We start from the raw sequence: 19192 nt of genomic DNA, 5'->3' as shown, positions 1-19192 counted from the left end.
TATATTACCGACATTTTAAAGCTAGCCCCAGTTATTGGATGGTTGAAAGTGTGGCTCAACCAGGCGCTTACTTTAAACCATAACATCCTCAAAGATTGTTTAGCCCTGGATAGAGCACACAGTATTCCATGGCTAAAATACGTTCAGACGCAGTTAACTTTAGTTGGCCGACCTGAACTTTTTTCTTCCCCACATACGATAATTCAGGAAGACGTAAAGATAGTCAAAAATCTTTTGACTGAACGTTATGTCTCGGAGAGGGAAGCCACAGAGTTAAACAAATCTACGGTTAGGAAACATTGTACGTTAACATCTGTCCCAGGTATGGAACCGTATCTCTTTTTGGTAAACAAACCATACCACCGTTTTCTTCTAACAAGATTTCGTCTTGATCTGATTCCTTTCATTCTGGGCAATTTTAAACAGTGGATTAGACCTGAAAATGCTGAACCATGTGACTGCGATTATTTTTCTATCCAAGACACGACCCATTTTATCCTGTTCTGCGGTCATTATAAAGAGAGTAGGAAAAAATACTTGCTGCCTATACTGTGCAATATGGGTTTTACACAGGTAAAACCAGCTATGTTGTTCCTGCAACTTCTACCGAATCTAAAAGTGGCATTTCATGTTGCTAGTTTCTTGGTTGCTGATGCACGTATAAACAAGCATCGTTTGAGAATTAGGCACCTTGTCCCTGATTAATGTGTACCTTCTACATTTTATTGATTTTACTCTTTTTAAATATCAATGTATATTTTATTTTGTATAACGTGTTTTTAGGGTTTTTTTAAACAAAATCTTGATCTATATATTATGTGTCTTGATGAAATGTTCTCATGTATTGCTCGCTCTTTTATGATTTTTAATAATCGAATAAAGATATTTGACTGACTGACTGTATAGAAAATAATTAGTAGTTTAGGTTGTTCTCTATTCCTTCTTTTTCTCCACATTGTGCTTTTGCTTGTCTGTATCCCTTCTTTATCTCCGCATTGTTCTTTCACTTACTGTTTTCCTGTTCTTTCTCTCTTTCTGTGTTATTCTTTGTCTTGCTTTTTCTCCTTATCTTCTACTTCTTTTTCTCTTCTCTCTTACTTTCTTCCTTTTCTTTCTTCTCTTGTTTTGTTTTGTATGAAGGAAGGACCCATGTAGTGACTTATGCTTTTTTCTAGAATGTTAGCATCACAGAACACCATAGCCTGGGTGTTCTGTACCAAGGTTCTGGTTAACACGGTTGATGGTCCTTGATGGAGGCTGTTGTTGCTCTGCTCCGATGGCCCAGCTTGATGAGGATTAAAAGAAGTTAAAACCGCCTACCTTGTGCTGAGTCTTCTTTACCACATCATCCTGAATAGTCCCGATTTTGTCATGAAAGAAAGACTCAAGTTGGTTGGTCCATTCAAGAAAGAGGGGTAAAGCCCTGGCAACAGATGACGGGGCAGAGAAGGCTTTCACGATTTTAAAGATCTCCTAGCTCTTGTGTTAGGACGTCGCTATTTTAGCTTTCAGATAGCTTTGTATGGCATCTCGGATTTTAGTACAATGGGCCTTCAAGTCCTGTTTGTACTCAAGTTTATCGTCAGAATTAATGTTTTTACACCATTTCCTTTCATTGCGGTTGCAGGTGCTTTTGCTCAGTCTCAGTACCTCATTAAACCAAGGAGCCAAAAGTCTGGCTTTCTTGGGGGTACAAGTGGGCATAGGGGCAAGCGCATAAGCACAATGCTGCCCCCAAGTCTCGACATTGAGAGCATCTCTATCAGGTTTGCTAGATAGCAGAGGATTGGATGTTTCCAGCGCCACACTCAAAGCAGTTGGAGTGACCCGATGGAAGGGTCTTTGAGTGTTTACCCATTTTGTGGCAGGGGTCTAACGTTCCCTTACAGACCTGGAAACCCTGAAACTAATAAGGTAGTAAACCGACCACCCTAAAGGAAGGGGTGGATCCACCTCGAGCTCTGATTTAGAGAAAATTTGGTCAAGGGTGTGGCCCTTATTGTGCGTCGGGTGGGAAACATAAGGGAGCAGGTTAAAAACAGCAAAGGACTCAGTCAGGGGGAGCTCCCTGGCATTTGCCCAATCAATAATAACTTCATTTTATACAGTACTGTGTAACCCATTTCTGTCATTTATATACACTCTAAATTACAGATGTTATTACCCAGTATAATAGCACTCAAACTACCGACCTCTGAAGAATGGAAGCTAGAATTGGTTTTGCTTTAGTGATCTACCATAAATATCGGTGGTGAGTGTTTAACTCATTTAGTCATCTTGTTTCTCTTTTCTTTTGGCCCAGTGACTTAATGCAATCATGCATTTGTGATGCTCAGTGGTGGGGCAAGGGTGATTAATCACAAATATATGAACACCTGAGATGGTAGTACCCTTCATAGGCCATCTTAGCTTTTTGCCTTTCTTCCTGGGATGGGTGAATGTCTGTGAACTGTGCATTACTACATCTGCTGTTCGTCATAAAATGTAGCAGGATTGTTAGTGCCCTGCCCATGGAGACAGGTTTGAATAATCCTCTGTATTGAGCAAAACTCTATTCCTCTTCATGGCCTGACGTAGAAAAAATAAAAAGCGCTATGACACGGCCAGTGTTGACCAGCATAGTTTGCTGTGCACCATGGCTTAACGTAAAGAAAAAAAAGTGCTATGACACGGCCACCGTTGACCTTTTTTTTTCTTTAAGCCATGTTGCACATGAGCCCGCGCTGGTGTGCCATATTTCTAAAAAAGTATAGAAGGGGGGACAAGCAACACGTTGGAGGTGCTGAGAAGGAGGGAGACAGCAGCAACAATGGACAGCGGGACGAGGGGAAGAACCAACTCAAGGGCGGTGCAGAGGAGGAGGGAGGGAACAGCAACAGTTGACGGCGGGAGGAGGACTGGGTAAAATCAACATGAAGGAGATCAAAGGGAGAAGGGAGGGAGCAGCAACAAGGACAGCGGGTATGCAACATGAGGGAGATGAAGGACAAAAGGAGGAAATGGAGGGAGCGCCAACAACGGACAACAGGAGGAGCGTAGGGAGACGAGCAACACAAGGTAGGGGAGGGGAAGTGGGACAGACTGTAGACATATGCACTCCTATAGAGCGCAGGGCAAATAGTAAGAAAACATCTCGAGTACGTGTAGGAGTGAGCAGCTAGTGAAAGGACAATGGCCGCGGTCAGGAATCTGTATTTGGTCCATGCTCCATGGCAGGACAAATACTTAGGCCCCAGAAGGAAGCGCGAGGTGGAGGTGACCAGTAAGAAGCAAGGAAGCAAGAGTGACGTCGGACCCAACCAATGGTAGGTAGTGGCAGGACTCTAAGCCCATTTAAACATATTTTTTGATTGTTTACAAAAGACTGCCGACAGAGCATGCACTGTCTCAGGCGAAAGCGAAAAGCTTTTGTACCATGCTCAGTTACTGACGCCAGGTACAGTTGTCTGGTGTCAGCATCAGTGTTTTTTAGGTCGAGCAGAGTCTGCTCGAGACCTATTGCTGGCCGTATTTGGGAATGTAGACACGAGAGGGGCACGAGCGCAGATTTCACCTCGTGGGCGCGCACGGCGCCGCGCCCCTCTCGTGCCTCATATTCCCATGCGCAAACACACTCACACAGCCACACTCACGCATGCGCACATACACAGCCACACGCATAGACAGGCACACATACACTGCATACACACATGCACCCCCCCTTAAACAGACTCATGCGCACACAGACAGACACACGCACAGACACACTCGAACACACACAGACACACGCACGTACACCCCCCCCTCCACTTACCGGGCTCTTTCTGCGTGTCCCACAGTCCGGGTGTTCTCTGCACAGACATATAGGGTACATAGCTCCCAAAACCCCCCTTCTAACAAAGCGCTATGCACAGCCGCGACCTGTGGACTTCCCCAGGTGATCCAAGGAAGGCATGCCCGGGCCAGCGGACTTCCCCAGCTGGTGCAGGACAGACATGCCATCAGGTGCCAGCGCGCCCGGCTTACCTTCGGCCCGCACTGCTCCGCTGCGCCCTTGCGGGGGCTCGCCGCCGCCGCCTGGGACACCCTGCTGCGCAAACACCGTAAACCGAGGAGGTCCAGGGTGCCGAGCTTCAGCAAAGGTGCCATGGTGCGCAGCCTTTCAGCAACCGCTGCGATCTGAGCACCTCAGGCGCATGCGCGCGGACTGCATGCAACACTTCCAAACTACTCCTGCTTCTCCGCTGTCTGACACGCCCCCAACTTTCGGGCACACCTCCTTTTCTTTAGGCTGCGCCTCCCAAACTTTTCGACACGACCACTGTGCGTGGCTTCATTGTCTCCCCACCTTCTCAAAGTGCAATTAAAGCTCGATTCACGCCCTCCTCGTACATCAGGTGCCCCGCCTCACCTTTCTTTTTTGTTGCATATTTTATATAGCGCGAACTCGACCCGAAGGTATTGGAGCGCTTTACGTGAGCACCGTATTATTTACATTACACATTCAGGCATGGGGAGATTAAGTGATTTGCCGAGAATCACAGGAATCACAGGATTCTGGGCATCTGCTGCAGCTCCCTGCCTCGACCCCTCCTCGCCAGTCGCCAGTCCTGTAAACGTCATCACCAATACCTTATGTAACTTGCTTCGTTCTATTGTAAAGCGCTCTGACACCTTTGGGTAATGTTCGCGCTACATAAAATATAAATAAGCCCTGCACCGCCGCAATACAAACATACTATACTTGGTTCGTTGCTTTGCTCTGCACCACTCTTCTTTCAATGCGTCTCCACACTTGTGTTTTTCTTTTGCTCCTTGTTTTTTTTTCCGGGGCATTTAAATGAATATATTATATTTTTTCTTTGGCTAACTTATACTTTTACTGTTTCTCCCATGTGCTTCAGCACAGTGTGCTTTTGTCCCCATGCGTTTTCTAGAATTTGCTTTGTCTAGGTGCTACTTCGACTTCCCCTTCTACAGTCCTATCCCTTTACATTGTGCATCTTAAGTGACCCTCTGTGGGGTGGGGAGGAGGGGGGTGTTGGCTGATCTCCATTTGATAAAGTATAACAACACTGCGCTTACAAACCCTACTGATGTAGGCAGAGGGCTGGTGTGTTTTTGCGGCACACTACAGCCTACAGATTGTCCCGAATCTGTCATGGAGCCTAAAGTTTGAACCTGTCAGGTGGCCAGAGCTACCTTCCTCAGCAAGAAGGGAATTACTGAATGCACTTAGGAACATTGCACGTCACACCTGTAATGTCCTGCTGGGCACGTTCTAGTGTTCTGTCTGTGTTTGCACCTCACATCATACACACATCCTTCATATGCGTCACCGGTCAGGTGTCCCTGCAAATAAAAGGGTCCGGGCGCACGGACGCAGGGCCAGTTCCAGTACCCTACAACTGTGTCAGTGTGGTCATTCATTCAGCATGTAGGCCTAGGGCCCCAACACCACAATGACGACTAGCGGGTCGATCCCCACGTGTGTGCTGTCAGTTGTTTTGTGGTTCATCGTGGGGGTGTTATGACTTGAGTCTGCGGCACCTCGCACCTACTGCCGGCCTGAAGCAACTGGCGCCCAACAGCAGTTCCCTGCAGTGCATGCCCTTCAGCCCCTGCTGTAGTAACCAGCCGGGGGGCTGTGATTCAGAGAACGGGATGGAACAGCGGGGTCTACACTGTGTTTGTGGCTCATCTACCCAGCATACCAAAAATACGAGAGTGACCCCTCAAAGCCAAGAGCCAGGGTACTGTTATCAATATTCAAAACAATTGCTCTTGACAAATAATTCACCAAACTATAGATATACTTTTACACAAAAATCATACCATATCACTTCTTCAATCTAAGGTAAAAGAAACAAAAGGGTGTGTACGTATCACAAATTTTAATTAAAATTACATAAAAAACATGATCAATTTCATTGATAATAAAGGTTAAAAAAATCCCAATATAAAAAGATATCGTATTAAAAACCTTAAAGAGAGATAACAAACAACAGACATACATTTTTGACATTTACTGTAGTTATTTAGAGAGAATCCAAAATAGTACTGACAATACTTGGTACTTTTTTAATTGGTACTTTTTTTTGACAATACTATGTTCCTCGAATGTAACCCCACACAGGTAAGCGTCAACACGTTTCGGTGGTATAGAGGATGAATAAAACCACCTTCTTCAGGACAATGCATAAACTACCCCTCTTTTTTATGTACAACGTATTCAGTTTATAATGACTCTCACTAAAGCAGGTGGAGTAAATTGTTGTAGAGTGGAGTTAAATCAAAAGAGAGGTTACCCCACTAGTTCCAGGGAACAGGGTAAGTTAGACAAAAAAGCCTTGAAGGAATCCCTGGAAACAACTTGAAGTCACTTAAATCCACCTCTTACAACATGCATACCACACCCAAATTGGGCCTGACTAATTCCACAATATATTCACGCAGTAGAATGAAATGCTGGCAATGTTTTATTCAAATATAAAATTTCATTTCTTAAAACCATTCCTATATTTAAAATTCGGGAATACATTCTGAAACAATGAAAACAATACATAAATTACTAAATATTTTTCCACAGTCTATAGATTCCACTATACATGGCTACCCTAGAAACTGTGCACTCATATTTATAAACAAGCATTTGCAATGCAATAGGTCTCACATTTAACATTGCAAATGACAATGATTTTCATTTTTGTTTTTAAAACATAAATAAAAGGCATTATCATTTACAATGCCAATAGCTTAAACTTGTGTAAATGCGAGACCTATTGCATTGCAAATGCTTGTTTTATGATTCTTTCGGAAGATACCAAGGGTTCTTTTTCGCATTTTATTGCAGGAACTTTACATGGTTTGTTTAAAGATTGAAGCAATTAGCCTCTGTAATCCCATATCATATTTCCCAATTTTCTTACAGAGAGGAACAAACTATTTATTGTGATGGAGTATTGTGATGGAGGTGACCTAATGAGAAAGATAAACAAGCAACGTGGTGTTCTGTTTGACGAAGATCAGGTAAAACAACAGTGCAGTTTTTAAGAGTAATTTCCTTTGTATCTCTGGAATCTACAAATGTATTTTAAGGGCTACACTGCAGTATTCAAAACATATATTTCCTGATGTTTCTTGATTTTTATTCTGCAAAAAATTGCACTGCATTGTTGCAATTGTAGTTATAACATCATGTAGAAGTGGGGCTGTAAAATGTTGTGCTTTGTCAAAATGCCGTTACAGATTAGCACTGGCAAAGCCAACAGGTCGGGATTTGGCAGCCAGGCTTTGTCAATGCTTGTTTTTTTCAGGGTTTTTGTAAAACAGTATTGCTAGGGCATCTGCTGAACCCATGACTATATGAAAAAAACATTGGTTAAAAGCAAAAATATGATTTGGTTTAAAAAAAGCAAACATTGCTTTGATAGTCCCTGGTTCCCGAAGAGAACTGCTTTGTGTGATATGCTGCTTGTCAAAGAGTAGGATGCTTTTACTCTAGTGACGTTGGCCAATAGCTGAAGTGGGCTAACCTATTATGCCATACTGTATGCTGTAGTGGTGGAAACACACAGCATTAGACCAGTGGATGAAGAAGTCTAGCTGAAAGCCCTATGAATATATTATATTTAAGGCTTCTGGTTTTCCGTTTTTACAGATTTTTACAGATAAATATAGACAGAAAACAATGTGTTTCCTGTCTGTATTTATTTTTAAAAGCGGAAAAATACTGAAAATTTTGCTTTTTTTGAGAGACTATCCATGCTGTCTTTCATGAATTTCAGGCAACAGGCGAGCAGATAGACAGCATAGAGAGTTAAAAAACATGTATATTGTAGGATAAGATTTCCTTAAATACAGGCATATATTAACATACATTTGTAATATAGCGCTAATATATACCCAGGATTTTAGTGTTTTGTTAAAGTTGCTAAAACATGACAGGCAACAATGTATGAGTGCACATCCAAAAATAAATGTGGAAATATATCCTTTTATTCTCAAAACACAAAATAAATATGGATAAACGCCAATGAAATGGCCCAAAAATTAATATGGATAAATACAGAGGGAAATGTTAAAAAAATAAATACCATAAAGCTGGGAGTCCTAATTATATTGTATAGTATAATATGTAGTGTATATTTTTAAAAACAAAATGTCTTGGCCAGACATAAAAACAAAGATAAAAGTAAGGGAAAAGACCAAAACAGTTAGCATGTGGCCCTGCACCTTCTATGTCATACTACACATAGAAGGTGCAGGGTTTAATTTGTGCCAGTGGTTTTCAGTACTCGGCATCAGCACTTAAATGTCCTCACCGCCTCTAGTGACAGATCACCACATGATGGTGCTGTCTGTCTAATTGTGATATGAGCTCAACAACATTGTTTAATAAGCCAAAATACATTACGAAATGACTAGTACCTGCCTCTCTCACCATTATTATAGCCTTGCATAGTCTGGATTGTCACACTTTTAGGATTGCAGTAGTTAGTACTTGCGTTGGTATGGTTATTGGCAGAGCTGGCAGAGGTAATGGGTGCAAGCTGAAGTAGCCTTCACAGAAGGGCCATGGCAATTATTATTTTTTTAAATTAAGCACTGACTTCACTGTGCAGATACGTAGGTATTTATTACACAAACAGTAATAAAAGTAAAAACACAGTGAAAGAAAAATCCCAAACAAATTTAGAATAACAGAGCAAATATTAATAAATAACTTTATACTACAATGATGAAAATCCATTCAGAGGGCCAGAGATACTAGATTTGAAAGTTTTTAGTGCAAATAATACCAAGCAGCAGAAAGTGGCACTTGCGGTTTTCTGAACGTGCTAGACCGGGGAAGAATCATAAGTTCAGGCTGACCAAAATGAAGCGTGGGTCGGATACAGGGTCCATGTTAGTCCAGCGGAAGAGCTACCTTAGCAAGTCTGGTGCGAACAGTTCAGTTTGCTTTAGACCTGACTGAGAGAAGAAGGCTTTCGGTGTGAAGAGCAGGTTGTGTGTCACTGATCGTTGCTGTAGCACAAAGAGCTGATCGTCACTGGACCTTCACGATGGTTAATCATCGCGGATGGTCGCTGTTGGCGAGAAGTGCAGGTCACGCATTGCCGGTCCCAAACTTCAGGATTTTCATCTTTTTCTTCAGGAAGAGTTCTCACTGATGCCGGCCAAGGGTCCAGGACCAAGGGGCACCTCTTGGAGATCAAGACTTACTCCAGCAGAGGCTAGAAGCAGGGCTCAGGCCGATCTCAGCAAGTATAGTTGGTGCTGGTAAGCGCTGGGAAGCTGGGAAGTTGCAGGGAGGCCTCTGGAAACTTGTTGGGTCCCTTTAGCTCACACATGAGGTCAGCTAACTGACTCTGGGTAGCTTGGGCTCAAGTCAAGCAGGTTGAATCTTCCTTTTTCAGACAGCAAGGCAGTTCTTCAAATAGCATGGCTGTCCTTCTGTCAGCAGGGCAGTCCGTCATCTGAATCGTCCACAGGTCCAGCACTGTTCTGAGAAGAATGTTATGAACGTCCCAGTATTCTACTTGGGGACATCCGTTGATTGCGAGAATTCACTGACCTACCACAAAAACTGTTTTTGGTCAGTTCTTTCCTTTCCCCTGGTCCTGGCTACAAACTGTTTAGTGTGACAAAAGACAGAGCAGGCCTGGTGTCAGGTGTGTGTGGTACAGATGAAATGTAAGCAGGGCATTGGTCAGGTCCTCTACAGCCATCCTGTCAGCAAACCCTCTCCCATCACACCTCGATTTCCTTTGCTTCACTGTCTGGAAGCAATACACAAACCTTAACAGCAGAGCTATTCACAGTGCACTGGTAGAAAAGCACAGTTGGTTTAGACAAGAAAATGGCTACTTTCTCAAAAGTAGCATTCTCAAAATTGCAATTTAAAATCCAATTTCACCATTAAAGAGGTTTTAAAATTACAATTAATTTGAGTGTAAACAGAATATCTGTGCCCGTTCTCAATCTGAAGTTAGCAGTAATTAAATGTAATAATGCATCTGGGTGTTTGGCTAGGGGAGATATAGGCCTTTTAAGAGTGAAAAACGACTTTAGGATTTTTTTTCCCTGTCAGGACAAGTATAAAACAAACATGTCCTACTTTGCAAACATAATGCACCCTGCTCAAGCAGTGGTTAGGGCAGGGTGTATGGTATTTAAAAAAAACTAGGTCTCGTAGGGGTGACGTATACGTTTTCAAAAGGAAGGTTTTAGCCTGGGAAAAGGTTTATTTTATCAGGTAGAGATTGCATATTTTAACTGCATTACTGGCTGCAGTGGCAGGATTGTAACAAGTTTTAAAAGGCTACTTTAGTGGGTGTCACAATTAGCTGTAGGCCAATTTTTCCATGTTTTAAGCGGAGAGTACACGCTCTTTAGCCCTCAAACACTATCTTAATGAGATGAGTTTAAATGTAGCCCTTTCAGATTTATTATGACAATACATTTCAAAGTCTTTGGCCTGGCATTATTATTTTCCCTTGCATATTTCTGTAATCTTGTCAGAAAACTACACTTTAATCAGTTGGTTTAAACAGAAAACCCTCCTCTTCACCCAATGTCGTTAAGATGTTGTCTTCTCAAGGTAGCGGAAAGGATCACACATCCACACCAATGAGATATCCATAGACATTTGGAATCAAATGCTGCTCACAGCTGTTTTTCTTACTTCTCAGTCAACCAAGTGGCATAATTCTTTTGAACACACAAATGGCCTGGGGTCATGCATTAAATTGGATATTAATAAAGAAAATACTCCCTTGAACATTTCTATGTATTTCAAATGGTGTTTCATATGTTTATGTGGAAATTGGATGCACCTCTAGTAATCAGTTATTATATTTGTGATCATCACATGCAAATTATTTTAGGACTGGTGAACTATAGTGAGGTTTTTCAGTAAGTAATGATAAACACCTCATCCGAAAGTGTATAATACAGCTGCATCCATTGTCTCAGATGTAGTGTATAGTTTTTGTGTCTTAGTATGTTTCTAATTAGGAGAGAAATTATGCTATTGGTATCACTATGTTCGTAACACTTAATTGTGTTCTTTAAATCCCTTTATCTATGTATAATAAATGCTGTTTTATTTCATCTTCAATCACAGATCCTATGCTGGTTTGTGCAGATTGCACTGGGATTGAAGCATATTCATGACAGAAAGGTCTTACACAGGGACATCAAAGCACAGGTCCAGAGCAATTGATATTTGATGTGTACACCTGCAAAAACAATGTATGCTTAAGAGATATTGAGGTTGTAAGCTTTAAATATCATTTAAAGTGTTATTGTTTTTTTGCAGAATATATTTCTTAGCAACAATGGATTATTGGCAAAGCTTGGGGATTTCGGCATAGCAAGAGTTTTGAACAAGTAAGCATGGACCTCAAGTTTCGGTTTTGTACAAAAGCTTGATTTTGTATTTGTACTCATCTAAAAGCTTTGTCCTTTTTATGGTGGTAATGGTGCTTTTGACGATTCATATGTAAAGTTTCTCAAGTTACATTTTACATTATACTTGAATTTGAACCATTTGTATTTCCATTCAAACACCACACATTTTCAGTGAAGAATGTACATAAACAAAACAGTAAAAGCAGAAGCTAAGAACAATTCAAGGAAGTATTCGGTTATGCCATGTTGTGCCATATTACATTTTTTTTGTATTGAATAGCACACAATATACGATCTTGGTGCTCTTAATGATAGTTCAGCACAGCAGAAATGACAGATTATCAGAATCAGACCTGGTGTTACATCTGTATCTACACTGCCGCGACCAAGGCTTTACCAGCACCAAGGCTTCACCAGCAGAAGGAGCACGGCTCATTTTCACGAAAGCTGATTTTGGTAAACATACCTGCAGTGAGTACAAGGCACCACCAATGTGACTAGAGAACACCTCATCTTGCCAAATACAATACTGAACTGTGCATTCCTGTGAGGAGCAAAAAACTTGTTTCATTGAAGCAAAGAGGGGGGGGGGGTCATCCATGCCACAACCTCCCTCTTTCATATCTGTGCCCAGAGTAGGCTATGGATAACTAATTCAAATGCTACCTAACACTTCCCATGCAGTCCAGCTTTTTGATATGCTGACTGCTCCTTTGTCTGTAGCTTCCAGGCAGAAAACATAGGTGGCAAGATTTGAAAATTGTTTCACATTACCCACAGAGACTGACACTGCTGCCAAAAGTACTATACCTGGCAGGGCAGGAGGTGCACAGCATGTTTCTCACATTGACCAGCATCGAACAGGATAACGATTACAGTGCTGCACTACCTGCACTGATGGACAGTCCAGCACCCAGGCCAACACCGTCTATGAATGGTTTATTCTTTGACATGCCAAGCAAAACTCCAAAGAACCACTTTAAGCTGTCTATGCTGACTACGTGGTATAGCCAGCACCTGTGGATTTGACATTATGGATGAAGAAATCAGGGCTGAGATAATTAAAGGTTGTTATTCACCACAATTTCAGGGAAATACTGAGACAAGACATGATGGCTCTGGTGGTCATACTCATGCTTGCCAGATCTTACAAATTATCAGAGGTGCGATCAGCTCTTATGGAATTGTCCTTAGCCATTAAGCAAATAAAAGCCAAAACTGCATAGGCAACTTTCAATGTCAGTGGAGCCCTATTAACATTCTCCTTACAATATTCAAACAAAATTTGTGGGTGTTACGGCAACCCGGCATGTAAGGACAGTCCCTGTCAAGTGAAAGGAAAAACGTGCTTCAGATGCGTAAAAATAACCAATTTTTCAAAAGTCTGCCTGTGAACAAAAGGCAATAAAGCATCAATACTCAACCACAGTCGCCAGGCCAAGAAAGTAGTGAAACAACACAACACAAACTAAGAGCCATTCCTGACAACTGCATCAGAGGAAGAATCTGAGTCAAAAGAAGAACAAATTCAATTAATTTCAGAGCTTGAAAACCATAGTGAACACCAAGCTCGACCACAGCTGAGATGGCTACTAAACACGCAAGGAGCACCAATCAGCTGCCTTATCAACACTGGCACCAACCTGTTCTTTGTGTCAAAGAGGCAAAGTAGAGAAACAACGCAATGCCTTAGAAGCAGCCAGCATCATTGAAAAAGAGGATAGACACACACCGTTGGTATCACCGATTGTGATGGCAAAAGAAAACTAATATAACCAGGGGAGATAAGGATTTATATGAACATGAGGCTACCAAACAAAGCTATAAAAAAAGTAAGCCACCTCACTCCACAGTGGACGAAATAGAGGCTGATGTGAATGGAGCGAACTGTTTTTTAAAAGTAGACTTAAAATCGGTATACTCCATCTGATATTGCTGTTGTCATCCAGGTACCACTTTTTTGACACATGTTAGTCTCAGTAGATACAGGCATCTGAAGTCTAGTATTTCCAATGCTTCAGAAGTGTTCAAGAGAGCATCAAACAAGAGCTCTCAGGTCTGACTAGGGTATTAAACGTGAGTGTTGATAGTCTAATCCACGCTGCCACGAAAGAGGAACACACCACTCGGCTTACAGTCCCTCCTAGCAGAATCAATGCTGTGGGTTGATGCTCAATAAACAGAACTGTGAGTTCCTTAAACAAGACATCAAGTTTTTGGGACACAGATTCAGAGCAGAAGGAGTAGCCCTTGTCCCAATAAAAGTTGAAATCATCAAGAGAGGCACGAAGAGCTCAGTATTTAAGGAGGTCCTACACCCATGCTCCTCCTATAAACCTATTTGCTAAATAAACACTTTAGAGAGAGTAGTGCCTCGTCAGTGGAGAAGTCCACAGAAAGGTGGAATTACAAAGGCAACCACCTGGATCTCAAGGGATCCGAGCTTTCAGATCTTAATACCCTCACATACCTGGTAGGGTGTCATGCTTCATCACTGGGCGCTCCTCATCAAGCCGGCGCTGCAATGCCTGACGGTCCTGGGGGCTCTTTATTGGAGATCTTCTGATCCGTAAATGCCGTTGGATGAGTGCATGAGAGGGAATTGCGTGGAAGATAGGGTGGTGATAAGGGTGTGTATAAAATAGACTAAGGTAACCAAAGGAATGTTTTATGGGGAGAAGGTACCTTGACTAACTAAAAACAGAGAGGCTATCCTTCAGTAGCAATGTACCTTGATAGCTACAAATTACAGTGATAAGGTGAGGTTGACATGTTTCATGCCTATGTTGCCAGGAGGGTCAGTTGACATTTCATCAGGACCAAAACAGAAACATCCTATCCTATGTTAAACAGTGGAACCCCCATCTAAGTAAAGGGTGGCCACTTATAAAGTACAATACTGCACCTGGATTGATGCAGGTAGCAGATTCCACCCGAAGGTGTACAGGGATCTAGGCATCTACAGGTAGACGGAGGAGGGTAGTTCCAGGGATAATGCCAGTGCTCACCACCTGTCCCATAGCTACGCCGGGACCCCCTGCCTTACCTAAGGGGCAATTCCTTGAACACCTTTGAGTAGAATCTGCTCCCTGCATCAATCCAGGTGCAGTATTGTACTTTGTAAGTGGCCACCCTTTACTTAGATGTGGCTCCACTGTTTAACATAGAGTAGGATTTATCTGTTTTGGTCCTGATGAAATGCCAACTGACCCTCCTGACAACATAGGCATAAAACATGTCGACTCCACCTTGTCACTGTAATTTGCCGCTATCAAGGGATATTGCTACTGAAGGATAGCATCTCTGTTTTTATTTAGTCAAGGTACCTTCACCCTATAAATCAATTTTTGGTTACCGTAGTATATTTTATACACACCCTTATCATCACACTATCCTCTGCACGATTCCTTCTCATGCAGTCATCCAATGGTATTTACGGATCAGAAGATCTCCGATAAAGAGCCCCCAGGCCTGTCAGGCATTGCAGCGCAGGCTGGACGAGGAGTGCCCTATGATGAAGCATGACACCCTACCAGGTATGTGAGGACATTAAGATCTGACCCTTCTGATCCTTTGAGATCAAGGTGGTTGGCTTTGTGATTCCACCTATCCCTGGACTTCTCCACTGACGAGGAACTACTCCCCCTAAAGTGTTTACCAATAAAAGTCAAAGACATCAAGCCGGCAGCTCTAAAGAAGAGTGTTCCTGAAGTTCAAAGTTTTTTCGACATGGTGGCGTAATGTGGCAAATTTAGCCTGAATTAAACAACTCTAATCAAATCCCTGCTTGAGCTCTTTAGAGTAGACATACCATGCATTTGGGCTACTGCAACTCAAAAAGACGAATGCCTGAACCTGGTGAAGCAAGCAGTTGGATGTGACGAGTGGAAGTCTTTGATGGCCACATTACTGTACAGGACTGCTGAAGGACAGGTGTGGCTACATATGTACGTATGAACTGTCTGCAACAGATGATGGGCTTCTACTGTTAGGAAAGGGACTGGTAATACCTAGGGTCTCAATGTCCCACATCCTTGGTTCAGCATATCATGCACACCAAGGAATTGTAAAAGCAAATATTTGAATTTGACAAAAACGGTGGTTTCCCGACATTAAAGCCCAAGTCGAATGAACTGCATCCACCTGCAGACCCTGCCAAATTACTGCATCCGCAGAGCCCTGATCATACCAGAAGCAGCCCCAGGTGCTTCGTGGATAAGACTGATTTTGAAGTCAACCCTGGATAGGACTGATTTCAAAGTCTACCCCACGCCAAGCACCTGTTAGTGGTAGTGGATGATTACAGCAAGTACCCTGAGGCCGAATTTGTCCAGTTCACTGCAGGAGAAGTGATTCCAAAGACGGAAAGAAACATGGTGACTCATGGGCTCCCACAGGGGTTTAGGACAGACAGTAGGTCTTCTTTTTCAATGTCATGACGTCACTCAGTACATTAGATCTCTGAGATTGAAACACTGCAAAATAACCCCTTAATGGCCTCAAGCCAGTTTTGAGATTGGGTATTTCATGTACTCAATAAAGTGATGAGAATAGCCGAGTTGGAGGATGATAATCTGAGAGAATATTGCAACTTTACACACTCGCATAGTTCCATGGTTATGGTGACATTTAGTTGTTACCCAGCAGACACCTCTCCATGTCACCCATCATGGGTTCCTGCAGTCCTGGTAGTGACGTAATCTAAGAGAAACTACAGGCTAAAGCCCAAGGTAGCAAACAGATGAGAAGAAAATAGCTGAAGGTAGAAGGCGTCTGTGTCCTGCTTCGTGGCAGTATGCCAGGGAGCAAGTCTATACCTCCATTTGCACCCAGGCCACGTGCTGTGAATCGACTGCCAGGCAGAATGGCACCTGCTCGGAGAAACCGTTCAGCTGTAAAACTAAATGTATCCTGATTCAAGATGTTTAGAGGCGTTTACAATGAGTTGATAGAGGAGCAGATGAACACAATCTGTCACAGTGGTATCAACAACAAAGCCAGTGGTAGTGGTGAGACTGTGTCGAATGCACCACGCTGCCCTCTGACTCAGACACCGTACCACCAACTGCCAGTCAGATCTGAAGCCGATGTGGGCACTGATATCTGTTAAAACACAATCCCACTCCATGCTAAAAGTACAGAAAATGTTGGTCTAACCCTCGCCAAGTAGACGTTCCCAAGAGACTGTTACTTGTGTAATGTTTTTACCCATGTTTTGGAAGGAATGTTATGTTAAGTGAGCCCATGTATCCGTACCATCAGGGAGGGGGAGTGCGGATGTCACCCATTTATTTTTCCATGCTAGTAAGCTCTTTTTGTTTGGGGCCGAAGGACGAGTATAAATACATGGAATCGAAGAACTCAACACCCGCTAGACACATTATCTCCTGTCAACGCATTGTTTTTCATTCATGATGATTTGCAAATCTACACTGATCTCCTCTCCTGCATAAACACCTCTGTAGAATGCTTGTAAAATTACTTTAGATCTACTGCAATTTTGTGTTTCCTCAACACTTTTCCATGGGGCCATTAAGTGTCACACACATGTTGTTGCATATTTTTACTTCTGCAAATTGAGCGAAAAATTGAAACAAATTGTAAATTTAAGTTAATTTCTCTATTGGAAATTCACAGAATTCCTGAAGCTTATATCATTCTTAGATTTTTGGAATGTGTGTAATGTGCATTTTTTTTTTAAAACCCCTACTTTCCACTGTGGGCAAACAACAATTAATTACGGAGGGATCTCGTCCCATTTCCACCCTAGAAACACTATTCCTTCTTATTTTCACAAGTGCTCGAGAATGGAATATACTATAATAAATTGTGAAGATCCCACAACATTTTGCATGTTTTCACATGATTTTGAAAGGCTACTCCCACCCTCTCTCAAAAGCCATTCCTCCCCTTTTCTGAGAAAACCTCCAAGTACGGTATTTTTTCTGCATGTCTAAGTGAAACCTCAATTTAAAAGCCCAGAAATCCTTACTCTGTAAATTGTTTTGCTACTGCGGCCCAATTTTCATATTTTCTTAGACCACAATTACGTTGGTTTGCTGAAGGGGAAACTCCAGGTTTATTATCATTGTTTTTTATCAGTACCCCTGATCATGAATCCAATTTTTATTGGTTATGTAGCTTGATAAGCAATTCTGAAATTGAATTAGTGAAAACTTTTCACCCACTATTCAGGCTCTCTGCAAATGATCCTTTGGGATGGTAGTTCCAGTTTTGAACTCTCCTCCTTTGTCATCCAAAGCTGAAGTTAATTGTTCTCAAGAACCAGACGCCATTAGTCAGGCAGGGCAAAGTGGGGCGCTCCAGAGTGGTTTGAAAATTTCGATTGAGTCCACCCAGAAGTTTCCCACAACTGTGTTGTTAATGCTGATCGAAAAGTGTATTGTTTGCTCTGTAAAGGTATGATACAAAGTTCATTTTCAATTGTTTTCAATTAACCCTCCTCCACAGTGTTCTCTTTCTGTTCTCAGTGAATTGTCCATTAATATTATTGTTGAAAGACTTACTAGTGTCAATGAAATAAGAAGTTGGTACATGAGCCTCCAACATTTGAAAATTTAAAATATTTGGGGCTGGAAAATGGACGCACAACTTCTCTACCATAATGTTTTGTTAAATTGTTTTTGAGAATAGCATGGAAGGCAAAATACATATAAGGAGGTACTATTTTAAAGCGCATATTACAACTTGATTTCTACTAGCTACTTTATTTATTTAAATTTTCAGTAGCTGTGAATGTCATTTAAAGTGTTTTTCATACCTTTTGAGTATTGGTAGCTATAGATTTATGTATTTTCATTTCTACGTTTCCTTTTAGTACGATGGAGCTTGCTCGGACATGTGTAGGAACACCATACTATCTGTCTCCAGAAATATGTGAGAATCGGCCATACAACAATAAAACGTAAGTTGGTAAACCTGGGACATAACTTTACATTATAAGAGGTTTGGCGTCTATTTTACAGAACACTGGAGTCTTATCACCTGTAAACGAACTAGATGTGATTATGTGGTATTCCTCAAAGATAGTCAAATAAGTTCTGGCAGATATGCAATAGATTCACAGCTTTGGAAGTTTTCATCATTGACATCTACAAGTCTGTGCCTCAGCAATGTGAAGGAATTACTTAGTTTACTTACCTTACATTTAAAATTGGGGAATAAGTTCATGATCTCCTCTACTGGTATGGTCATTACAATTAAAATACATTTTCTCTATAGTTTTAGTTATACGTACAAAACAACCTGCCACTGGTGAATCTTAGGTAAATGATTAACGTTATTCAGAAAAAAATGATTTCAATTTACCTGGCAACAAATGGCCAACCATAGCCAAAAAGTCCTTCTAGCGACTAACATAAGAGGAAGACACTCTGTGCCAAATATTGAGAGAAATCTATTCTCAGCTCAACTAATCGCAATACTTGATTAGCTTTTTCTTTCAAGGGAAAACATATGGGTTTCCACAGAACAACGTTTAATAACACTTACCCCCCAAATCTCTGTTTTGGTTATTCCCTCTTATCAGCCAACAGACTGTTTCAACGTTAGCCACTGTCTGAAACGTTCTAACATAAAGAGATAGTGACATGGAACAGTATGTCTTGACTCCCTACCCATTCCCCTTAACTACAGTATTTTGCAACATTTATGTTTACCGAAAAATAGCAGCTAAGGAATACCAAGCTTGAATATAGGAAGGTTTATTGTGAGTTAGGGTCAAGGACTCCCCTTTTCAGGGATATTCCTGCTTTCTATACTTCAGCATATCTGTTCA

The 19192-nt window shown here is 41.8% G+C and overlaps 1 protein-coding gene across 1 annotated transcript in view; it reads left to right on the top strand.

The window, feature by feature from the left end:
- Nucleotides 1-19192, top strand: part of NEK5 (NIMA related kinase 5) — a 372187-nt gene that overhangs the window by 76714 nt on the left and 276281 nt on the right. Inside the window, exons 4-7 of the mRNA XM_078657268.1 lie at nucleotides 6911-7008; nucleotides 11108-11191; nucleotides 11303-11373; nucleotides 18233-18319. Coding sequence (XP_078513394.1) covers nucleotides 6911-7008; nucleotides 11108-11191; nucleotides 11303-11373; nucleotides 18233-18319 — 340 coding nt within the window. The remainder of the gene's footprint in view (nucleotides 1-6910; nucleotides 7009-11107; nucleotides 11192-11302; nucleotides 11374-18232; nucleotides 18320-19192) is intronic.

The sequence above is a fragment of the Lissotriton helveticus genome, chromosome 8 (genome assembly GCF_964261635.1).
Source record: "Lissotriton helveticus chromosome 8, aLisHel1.1, whole genome shotgun sequence".
In the NCBI taxonomy this organism is placed as follows: domain Eukaryota; kingdom Metazoa; phylum Chordata; class Amphibia; order Caudata; family Salamandridae; genus Lissotriton; species Lissotriton helveticus.
Note: the sequence above shows the minus strand (reverse complement) of the source record. Positions and strands in the feature narration are given on the sequence as shown.